This window comes from Oxyura jamaicensis, chromosome 1, assembly GCF_011077185.1.
Source record: "Oxyura jamaicensis isolate SHBP4307 breed ruddy duck chromosome 1, BPBGC_Ojam_1.0, whole genome shotgun sequence".
Classification (NCBI taxonomy): domain Eukaryota; kingdom Metazoa; phylum Chordata; class Aves; order Anseriformes; family Anatidae; genus Oxyura; species Oxyura jamaicensis.
The window spans coordinates 9,050,768-9,063,010 of record NC_048893.1 but is presented as its reverse complement, the minus strand read 5'-3'; the positions used below and the strand labels follow the sequence as shown (position 1 = coordinate 9,063,010).

Genomic DNA, 12,243 nt, shown 5'->3' with positions numbered 1-12,243 from the left:
GAATACTGTCACAGAGAAGAAAGTAGCCCAGAAACTCCTGTTATGAACAAAATAGAACAGCTACCACGGAACAAACTAAATCTGTTTTTTCAACATACAACTGGAAAGGTCTTCTAAACAAGCCTGGGCAAAACTAGAGATAAACTTTTCCTTTGATACCATCGCTCCATGAATAACATCTCAGCTATTTGAAGTAATAACAGTGAAACAAATGTAACTATTGTACACACTGTGCAAGTGATCCTCATTTGAGGCAGAGTTTATCACTACAAAATAAATATTTATTTTCCTTTCAGACATCAGCTGTGAAAGGTGACTTGGGAGTTCATCAGGAAACACCAACTCAGGATGCTTACAGAAACAGTGCTAGGTTCTCATCAGCAGCATGTTCCCCAGGTATCAATTTCACAAACTGCAGCAATGGATACAACCACCGTAGCTCACACCTAAACCAATGTTCGAGCAAACTTTTTAAATAGCCATTTTAACTGTTTTTAAATGCTACTTATATATCAAAGGTGTTTTAAATCTACTAAAATGCATTACTAGATGAATTGTTCTATGCACTTAACACAACCTCAGCATACTCTGCTTAAATTACAAAAAGCTATAGCTTGTATTGAAGTATGGGTGTTTGGGGAGCTATTATTCTATGGCTTATACAATTAGAATCATAAACTAAAAAAGTGAACAATCCCCCCCCCCCCCCTTTTTTTTTTTGAATGTCAGTATTTTGGAATCTCTGAAAGTGAGTGTTAACAGCCAAGCATGTGTTTAAGCTGCCTCATGCATAGGACAAGGAGAAAGAATTTGAAACACAGCTCAGCACACTGCATCACGCATCACAGATTGCCTTCCTTAACTGCATCTAGATTCAACATTCTAGAAATGCATACAGAACAAACAAAAAACAGAACGGCAAATCAAGAGTGCAGCAAAGAAAAGGTTAAGAAGGTTCATCTGTGCTGCACAGAGCACACTGGAGCGTGGCTGGGATCTGAGCAGGGCTTATGCTGTGTGCTGGGAGCAGGGCTGGGCCACGCATCCTGCCCACTGATTCCCCAGCAAACAGCAGCCCCACATCACGTGGCCTAATGTAGTAGTAAATTACAGTTGCTGAGCAACAGCAATACCAGTGCAGATGGCTCCCTGCAGTTGACATCTTTAGCTATGCAGATTAATTTATTATTTACTTGTGTTAAAAACTGGACAGGACAGTTTTCTGGCCTAGTGCTAAAATGCTCCAACATATTGTAGAATATTGGCCAATTAAATCACGGATAAATTATTTGCTGTGTGCTTCTTCCCACGTTCCCATAGCCCTCTCTTAAAATAAACAAGAAAAAAACAAAACAAAACAAAAAACCACAGGGCATCAATATAATTAATACATCTGATCGTAAATGTAAAGCAGCAATGCAGGCAAGCCGTCTTCCTCTGAAAAAAAAAATGTCACAGGATTGCGTTTTAGAATATTCCACAGAGGAAAACAGCATTCGGTACTAAGGGAAAAAATAAAGAAAATAATATTTTCATCCCCAAAAATTGTGAATAATCTCCACTTCCACATAACTTGCAGCATTAGTACCACTGGAACACCCCAGGTACTCTTTGAACCAACACCAGTATTCACTCAAAAATATGTCAAGCTTTGATCATCTTTAAAAGACAACTAAGCAAGGCTTGTCTGAATCTGACCAGTGGGAATCCAGATGAAAACCTACCCTCTTTTACAGAATATCTCTAACTTTTCTTTGGCATAATTAAGAGTAGATATCTAAACTAATGCTTTTGAGAAAGTTAAAATACAAAAACAAAGCACTGGTTTTAACTTTTCTTTCTTTACACCTCATGATTGTAACAGCTGATGGTTAGACTCAAGTCCTTTCCCCCCCTCTCTTTTATTTTGCTTTATTTATATAAATCTAAATATCCCTCCAGGCTAAGTTTATATAGGATAGGCACTTTCAAAGCTATTTTTCCTGGTATTAAAAGAAAAATCTATTTTGTGACACATCACTATCCACAGTGATGGCAGCTTTATTTTCGTTTGTATCTCATTTCCAGTTCTAATGCCCTACCTACAATAGGACAGTGCCCAGACTAAACTGCAAGGAATATTTGAATTTAGTCAGTAACGTCCTTCACTGTCATGTTATCAGCAAAGATTTAATAATTTCTATTAATGTTATTACAGGTATAAGCAAAATTTGTCTATGTTCACCACAGGAATTAGTCATCTTCCTTAAGTAGTATTTTAAATTATTTTATATTCCTTTCCACAAACAAGCTAACAATAATGATAATAACTGAGGAAAATTAATGCCCTTCTGACTGCTTAAAAATTCTCTTTAGTTACTGAAAATATTTCATGTCCAAGCACTTGCTGCTGTTTAGGATACTTGGAGATGTAGCACATTAATAAAAACAATTACAAATACTGAAAATCATTATGAGCATCTGAACTAAATCCTGTTATCTGTTAAATACTGCTAAGTTATCAATGAATGTGATAAGACTGTACATAAAAATAGATTTAGAAAGAAAAAGCAAAAATCAAGACTTGTACCTAGAGCGACCGATCAGGAAATTTCCTTCGCTCTACTGTTAGAAGAAAAAAATTGACACCATTGCCATTCACCATTCACCCAAGATGGAAATATATATATATATATATATATATATATATATGTATTCAGATTGGGTTAAAAAAATAAAAAAGGTTGAAAGTTTTTCTTTTGAAGCGAGTGGTAAAAGGTCCAGTAAAACATTCTACTTGATCTGAAATTACACACTCCACTTTGGGAGACATAACCATTTCCCTCTACTCTCTTTTCTATTGTCTATTAAGTCAACTTTAATACAGACGTGTTATTTCAAAAATAGCTAGAACCAATAAATTTGTTTTTTAGAGAGTTCACCTTCCTCCATCCAGCAGACCTTTGGGCAAGTAAACAAATCCTACACCTATGTACGCACCTTCATGTTATCTGAAAGTGCAATTTCCAGCAAGGATATAAGTACAAAATTACACCTTGGTTCAAAACTAATTTTATATGATCTCTCAAAAGCATGTTGAAACAGTGGGTGAAATACCTACTGAGGCAGGTACATTACATGAAAAATAATCCTTCTAAAAACTGCCTAGAAGACATATATAACCAAGGTTCCAACATTAACAGCTTTGAAACTCCACTTCATCACCAACTTGACAGATGCACATAATAAATATGCTATCAAACATATGCATTGATCACTTAGATTTAACTTTAATAGCTTGTGTGTTTTTTTAATCTAAGTTCATTTAAAAAAAAAAAAAAAACATACACACATGAACGTGGAACCAAATGGATAGTCCCTCAGATGTATATGCCCATTTAAGAAAACCTACTCAAATTCAGATGAACTGAACCAACACAGATACACAGATGAATCTCTTCTGGGGTAGTGCTGGCTTCTGATGCTCATAGCTGTTGGGAATGTCTTTAGTAAAAGGTTTTTTAAAAAAAAATAGGGAGAGAAAAAAGAAATATCGTCATGTGATAATATAAATACACAGCTGCTACAAGTTTCTGATTTAAGTGAAAGAAAAACAGAACAGAGTAGCAGTCAAACCTGTTTATATTTTTCCCAGTACTTTATGCAACTGTTGCTAGGCACTCATGTGCCAGGGTGATGAGTGAGGTAGGAATACCTAGACAGATTAGAGAGACATATGTTACTGAACACATTATGTATGGTGTGCACCCTCCCTGGACTGTGGTGCAAAACCAGGATACAGACTATCCCCACTCTCCAGGGGGACAGCAATGTCAGATGGTTCAGAGAAACAGTTCCAGGGGTCTGACCTTATGGCAGTGAAGTACCACTTTCTGCTGGTAGTTACACAATGCTCTCCAGTGAGTAAAAACAGACCCAATGCATGCACTACTGCATTTTAAAAGGAAGTCCAAATGAAAAAGATAATACAAATAAAATAAAAAACCCTGCACTTTCCATAATGGTTTTACAACACATGCAATTACTTTCTGAGCCAGTCTGTAAACCCTGCTATATTCCTTCCAGAATCAGCTAGAAATATAGAATATAGAAATTTAAGAAGATCTACACTAGAAAAGGAATCTATTCTGCTGGTTATGAAGACTGTAAGAAACTTGTAAGAAGATGCTAAGGAGTTTCTTAAGAAGGTAGTTCAAACAGCTGTACAGGGGAAAATGTCAGAGAACAAAATTAATATAAATCCTTTTCTAAATAAATGCCTTTAACTCTCCCCACCTCCACTTTGGAGGTACAGCTTTCAGATAGGTAACGTGTTTTAACATAATCAATAAAAATAGAGGCTATAACAGGCATGGCAAAGGCAACAACACAGGATTACAGAAATTTTTCAAAAAGGATAGCAGGAGAAGTCTGACAGTAAGAGGTGCGGATAAAGTCAGTAATTGCATGGGTAATAGAAAGACTTTTGTTCAGTAACAGCTTAGAAGGACTTGAAATAAGAGAAACCAAAAGAAAAAGCTTGCAACATAATCAAGAGAAATGACAGCTAAAACAAAGACCATGGATTTTGTGCTAGACAGGAAGGAAAGTGTAAATTATTATTAAACATTTTTTAGTTAGTCCTTCATAATTTGAATACTAAAATTAAAGGGAAACTGAGAATAACTCAAGTGGGAACCTTTGCACATGGAGCAAGACAAATTTTCTGATGTGCCAGAACAGGTTCTATTACTTTGCTCCAACTGTTCAGTAATCGTCAGATGTGACTTCATTGCACTTCACTGCAGATTGGAGCAGGACACCCACAATGAAGTTTCAGCAAGACAGCTGGTGGTGCAAAGCTGAGCAAATGAGAAAAGCCTGAGTGGGAGTTAGCAGATTAGAACTAATAGCTGAATAAATTAGATGCCCAATACCTTCATTTACTGAAACGATTTCATCATGAAATAAACGCATATCCTGTGTTTACTTCAATGCGTAATATGAAATTCAAATTTGCTTTTACATATGTATGTAATCAGTTAGTCTTAAATGCAGCTGTATTTATTGTCTTAAAGTCCTGAATTTCACACTTACAGAGTACCCTCTTCAAAAACTAGTAGTTTCACAAAATTTCCAACTACTTTGAGACCTTCTTTCATAAAAACGCTTTCTTTCTCTCTCCTAAAATCTACTTAATTTGAACACAACAAAGTTGTCAACCATTTCCACAGAACATCGGAAGTTTCAAAGGAATTTGAAATTGGAGGTCTGAGAGACTCCAGGAAATCACTAAGGAAATAGTACTCAGCACTCACAAATAAATGTAAGAGATTCTGGGCTAAAAACATTGTCAGAACTTGAAGGTTAAGTTTTCTTACAAAAGTTCCTCTGACTTTAACAACAATCCATTGCATTACTTGTCCATTATATGTCAATGACTTTTTTTTCCACCCTAAGCTATCCAGAATGAAATATTGGAAATATGACAGTAGTTCTTCAGATGTTAAATAAGATACATATTTTTTTCCCTGCAAAGGCCCTGATAATATAAACTGTGATCACCTGTTTAGTTGCAGATGCTCCAAAATTTCTGCACAGGGCTGTTTAAGTCAATCCTCTTCCAGTCCTATAGATCCACAAGCATTAATGCCAACTTATCTCAAGCCTGACTTTCCCTAAATTCAAACAAGAGAACACACTGCTAAATGATCCAATGTGTTACCAATACTACTGCAACTGCAGGTTTAACTTTGACAATTTTAACCATAAATCAACAAATAATTGTCAGATGTCTGTCTGTCAACAGGTACCACCTAAAAATATCGCTAATAAGCATATGCAATCTAATGACCAACAATGTCCTTAAATCACTGCAGTACAAAGCAAACAAGCTGCAGATAGGCTGTGGAATCTACATCCCTGGAGATACTCAGAATTGGACACAGTCCTGAGCAACCTGCTTTAGGTGGCCCTGCTTTGAGCAGGAAGTTGGACTACGTGACCTCCAGACGCACCTAACAACCTTAGCAATGCTTTGATTCTGCAATTTTATATCTAGGGATAATTGACAGATTCCAATAAAGTACCAGTCTATATTTCTTCCTATTGACATCTCTGCTCTGTTCAGCTAAACTCATACCAATATAGGGCAAAAATAAGCTTTCCAAATCCCCTTCTGTCTGCTTCATTACTAGACAGTTTTTGGTGCCAGGTCTGCCAGGTCTGCTATGCTTGAATTTCTATAAATTGATTAAAGTGTTGTTATTGGAAAAAAATAAGAAATTAAAATTAGAGTATCAGGATGCATAAGCAGCTGTTCAAGGAATAAGAAGAGATCAGACATTCTTATGAAGTCTTATTTCCATACAGAGCAAGTAAAGTACCAATATATGTACAGGCATATATATAAAGCTAATGCAAACATCAGGTTAGGGTAAGTTCATTTAAAGTCCTAATATTACTTTCTATGCCATTTCTATGTTATATAATTACAGCAAGAATGGTGATCAAGGTTAGAAATAGTCCACAGAGATCTCTTTCTTAGCATCCCACAAGAATGAAATAACCTGAGTATCACCAAGTCAAAACTCATGACTCAGGCTTTCAGCTAATGAACACTGACACAATTATGAAGCAAATCCACCCCAAATCCTTTTCTAAAAGCCACACTGGAGCTATGAACACAAATATTTCCATATTTGGTTGTTTACTTAGCTCTTGTAGCAGCATATTTTATGCATTTATAAACATGATAGCATGTGACTATTGTGGTCTGATTATAAACGTGACAAATGAGTACTTAAAATAAAGGAATATAGCAAAACAGTCACAATGGTGTTCCCCTTTTTATATGAAGAAACAAGAGAACACTTTCAAAGACTGTACAAACAGAAGCACCACCTTCTTTTTCTCCTAAATCCCCTCTTACTTGCAGGCATTTTCCTAAATAGCATTATTTTTTTCTCTGACCTTGTTAAGGCCTTAAATGATCATGATAGTACATTGAAACATAACTAATGTTACAGCATAATGAAGTTAAACTTTTGTCCTCTAACGAACATCAGTTTAAAAGCTACTCACCTCTGTTATGTGAGGATTAGGATTAAATCCACACAGACTGCAGACTACAGTATGACACTGCGTGCATGTATTGTAATTGGCCTTTTCTGGAGTGTGCAGCAGCAGTTCAGTGGTAGTGCAAAGAGGGCAAAAGGTTTTCTTTGGGGTGGATTCAGTAGGTTGGGTTGCACTGGCTTGCTTTTGCTGTGAGGGTTTTTCAGGCCCTGGTTGCTGGCCTGCTGGTTTTGTAAGTCCTGGCTGTTGTACTGGGGCCTTTGTGGCCCCTGCAGTCTGAGGAGGTGGTTTTGTAGGCCCAGACTGTGGTGGTGCTTGTTTTACAGGCCCAGTCTGCTGCAGAGGTGGTTTCCCAGGTCCAGGCTGTGGTGGTTGTTTTGCAGGTCCTGTTTGCTGAGCAGATGGCTTTTCAGGTCCAGGTTGCTGAGAAGGCTGCTTTGGAGGCCCTGCTTGCTGGGAGGATGGCTTGACAGGACCTCCTTGCCTTGCCGGCTGTTGAGATGATTGTTTTACAGGTCCCAGCTGCTGTGATGATGGTTTAGCAGGAGGTGGTGCTTGAGATGATGTTCGAGCACTGTCTGGCTGCTGTGGTAATGGCTTTGCTGGGCTCACTGAAGGTTTTGCAGAAGTTTGTTGCTGAACAGGCTTTGTTGGTTCCAACTGTTGGGGTTGAGATTTTTGTGGTCCTCGTGGCTGGGGTGGTTGTTTCACTTGTTCTACCTTAGAGTCTGCTGAGTGACCAGGGCCTGGTTTCTGAATTTGCTTTGGCTCCCCAGGTTGATGCTGCTGAGGCACTGCTTTGGAAGACTCGCTTTGCTGAGGGGTAGGTTTGACATGTCCTTGTGGCTGAACTGGCTTTGGAGACTGTTGTTGAGCTGGAAGTTTTGCACTGCCCCTCTGCTCCTCAGGTTTCCCCTGCTCTTTCTGGATAACCTTTTGTTTCCTACTGGCTTCTTCATGGGCTGCATCTGAATCTGATATCAAATCAAAAGGATTGAATTTGTTCACAACTGAAGTGACTGCGCTCAATGGATTGGCTTCTGAGAGAAAACTGGGCATCATACTTGGCTTCTGATCTTCTTTAAAATCAGTCCTGGACTTTGATTCTCTTAAACTAATAGAAGAAGGACTCCGTCCAGGTGCCCGTTGTTCTGTCTTCAGCACATCTACTGTTCTGCTTTTACTTAAACCAGGTCCTGGATCTGGAGGCTTACTTGGCTGTCTGGGATGGTGGCTTGTATCAAGCTCGGGATGTCTGCAGAAAAAAAAAAAAAAGGCAATAAAATTAAAATAATGCACAGTATTAGGGAAAAAAATAACCTGTATCTGTGCCTCTGAAAGTGCTTAGGTAACACTGAAGTTCCTCAGGTGCTTAAGTGTTTGCAAGACCAAGACTTATTACACAGAGTGCGAGCGCATGTAAAAACTATTTAAATTAAAAGTATTGTTCTATAAAGGCTTATGTAAATATTCACAAAATGACTTACTATTTAGAAAATAATCTAGCACAATGTCAATATTTAACCAGATAACTTTCTCTTCAAAAAGCTGAAGAACTCAAAGTTACAACTTGCTATTATACCTACATCTAAATGACTAACTTTCCACTCTGTCCCTTGAAATACAAACAAGAGACAAAGACTGAAAATAACATTTTTTTGGAAAATGAGCAGATCAAAGAACAACTTACACACACATACACACTACAAAATGTTTATGCACTTGTGTTCTGGCTATTTGCACAAAATTTCTGTATATATAGAATTAAATATGCAGCAGGAATTTAAACTCTTGCAAATCCAGGCATATTAGGAAGTATATGTTTTCATTTGTTTATTTTTGGTGGAAGTATTTACTTCACCACTTATCAAACATAAGAATTTTCAACCAGTTGAAACATGCCAATTGATAGAGTAAGCTTGAACGGTTTTTTGTTTTAGTTTTTCAAGTAGAACTATCAAGAAGCTTCCTCCCAGCAGGACCCAAAAAATTTGCATTGCCCATCAATAAAAATCCTATCTCAAATAAAATTACATAGAGATGTTTCCTGATTTTCTAATAACAACATTTTGCTTTGTTTTCGTATAGGAGAAAAGAAGCCTAAAAAAGTAGGAACTAAAATCAAGACCATGTCTTTAAATGTGGCACAGTATTCTACTCATTGATATACTCAACTGCAGCTTGAGGAAATGATATTGTATGCAGTGCTATTGCTAAAGGATGTATTAAAATATTCTATTCAGTGCTGTCATTGTGATTTTGGGGGAAGATATGGTGGTCCCTTCTGCGCCACAGCAGTGTTGCAACTATAAAATTTTTGGTTTTCAGTTTGAGAGACGCAGTTAACTGTGATTTTGTTTTTCCAGATATTACATTTATTTTTGGACATTCATGGCAACATAAACAATCACTTAATTCTATTCCATAAACAGAACTGTGCAATATTTTTTTAGTTGTTTTATCAAAAGCCTATAGAATTATATACAATGCACTGAGCACTGTATTTTGCACTGTTAATATTACAATGGGCATAGTATTATTGCTGATGAATATGCTGAGTTTTTATTGCATATCCAGTAATAGCAATATAAAAGGATAAAGCTAAGTGGTAGCTGTTTCTGCAACTATAATTCTCACATGATGTGATTTTGATTTTCTCTCAGTCTTGTATCTGAACTTTAAAAAAAAAAAAAAATCCATGTTATGCTTGTTAAGGACAAACCATTTCCAGCTTTCCATACCTACGTTTACTCTTTCCCACTCCTCGTAAAGTTCTTGGCTTTAAGAGTGAGAAGTTTACAACCTTAATATGCAACCCAATAAAGGGAGCAGGTGTTTCTCCACTGACACAGTACATGCTAGTTAACTTATTCATGATGATGATAATTCACAAAATTCCAACAATAATTCCATCAAGTATTTTGCATTTTTGCAATAAAATAAAGTAAAATAAAATAAAATAGTAGTTTCATTAGGTAGGTCTACATGCAGTTTTATTTTTTGCATTTTAGACAAGCACTCTAGGTTTATCTGAAATATTGCTTGCTAAGTGAAATCATTCCAACTATTGTATCAAGTAGCAACCTGGTCCACATCCAGCATTCACGTCTGCAAATGTTGGAATGTTTCAGTCAAGCCAGGCAAGAAGTGATGGGAAAAAAAGGCTCAATGGTACTTAACAGATTTAATAAAGTCAGGTCAGGTCTGGTACCATAGCCAAACCTTAGAGTGTGAAAATGAAAGAAAAAAAATAAACTATTTATAAAAAATGAGCTTGAACATTAACAAGAATAAATAACTGTCAACTCTTGTTGCAATGGAGTTCTCCTTCAGCTTTCCCTTTTATCAGAATAATGTGATCCATAAATTTCCACCTGATCCAATGTCAGGACTTAAAATGAGATTACAGTCCATGAATATACAGAATAAAAAATCTAAGTGATTCTGCAAGGCCGCTGCTGTACTCTCAAGACTAGATTTGTCTTGCCTTTATATATAGCAATGTTTCTAAGCAATGGAGGCTGAGTGTGCTTAAATAGTGGAAGGAAAAGCCTTGAAAAGACAAGCTTCTTGAGAAATGTTACCTCTTTCAAAAGCCAGGATTTAATCTCTTTAGTTTTAGGTAGTTGAAGATTGAAGCCTTCTTTTCTACAGCTATTTTACAACCAATTGCAGACTGACTCAAACAAATTTAGTTAAATTGGAGAATTAGAAATTCTAAGGGAAAAAAAAAAAAAGTGTCTTTATTTGACAAGTGTTTTCTAATTTTTAAACCATAAAAACCAGCATCAATCCAAATTCAACAAACAAAATAATTTAGTTCTCCTTCACCTAATTCCTTTCTTTGCTCTATGTTTCTCCTCACTTTGGCCTTGATTCACAGAACTCATCTTTATTCATTTAAGTGAGTATTACAGCCAAATCAAAGCTTACTTAGTAATTAAGCAGAAGTTTAACAAAAAGACTGTTGGTCTAGTTCTTTTAAAATAGTTTTCATAGTTACAACATTAAAGGCATGTCTTATTACCACTCATCAGTATAATTAATTTTGAAGAGAACTGCAATTACTAAGCAATTGCAAGATAGATCTCTTTGTATCTACAGGCAAGATATGTACAAACTGAAACATAGCCCTGGTAGCCTTTTTTTCAATTGACTTCTACTGTAAAAAAAAAAAAAAAAAAAAAAAAAGGGATGGTATTAACAAAAAAACATTTTTCTTCTGGAAAGTACACCACAAATGTATTTTAGATACTTGGTAAGGGCTCAGCATTTTTTTCTAAAAATACATCTTTCTTGCTAATGTACATTATGAACAACTTAATGAATTGAAAACAAGTGAAAAAACACAGTGGTCTACTCAAAATTAAAATGATTGTATTAGATGACTCATATATTAAGTTTGGTCACCTACTCCTTTCAGATGATGTGTAATAATTCCTTAGTAAGTGGACATCTGACACAGTTACAGTATCATTCAATGCAGCTAGGACAACTAGAACAAGCTTACAAATTAACTGTGTGTATTTCAACTAAAACTCCTAAACATTTTTTTTGTTTTGTTTTGTTTTAGTTTGTTTTTAAGACAGGCAATTTAAATCAGATGGAATTATTCTATAGGTCCTAAGCATCCCAAACTCTGCCTGGAACCAAGAGAATATAACATTGAAAATAATAATAATTATTATAATAATTTACTGGGGGCCTGGTAGGAGGGATTTGAAATAGAAAATAATGATCAGTCTCTCAGGTAAGACTGGATGATCACTGATGTTAAAATGCAAGTACAGATGAAAACATCCAGTTAACAAGATGCGGAAAAAAACACACAAGTACTAAGAGACAACCTAACAGGGTCACTGGTATAATGCAAGGCTATATACACTGGAAGCCTGAATATCGGCATTCCTCTTTTGATCACCATTTCAATCATTTAACTTTTGGACTGGCATAGTCACATCAGAAAAAAAAGCTGTTGAAAACAACAGTTGTAGAGCATTGTTTAATAAGGACTTTCACACAGAGAAAAAAAAAAAAAAAAAGTTTGAAGCTATGGAATCTGAGTCAAGTACTTAATAGCCATACCCATCATTGCTGGCAAATTTCAGCAGCAAGTAGAGGTATACAAGAGGAGCAAGTAAGGCCAAAAAAGCAAAAAGAAGTAGTAACCTCATTATGTTATGACAA

The 12,243-nt window shown here is 36.1% G+C and overlaps 1 protein-coding gene across 13 annotated transcripts in view; it reads right to left on the bottom strand.

The window, feature by feature from the left end:
• PCLO (piccolo presynaptic cytomatrix protein) overlaps nt 1-12,243 on the bottom strand; it is a 367,791-nt gene that overhangs the window by 353,350 nt on the left and 2,198 nt on the right. For all 13 annotated transcript variants that reach the window (XM_035332179.1, XM_035332170.1, XM_035332186.1 and 10 more), the window contains exon 2: nt 7,063-8,311. In XM_035332179.1, the coding sequence (XP_035188070.1) occupies nt 7,063-8,311 (1,249 nt within the window). The remainder of the gene's footprint in view (nt 1-7,062; nt 8,312-12,243) is intronic.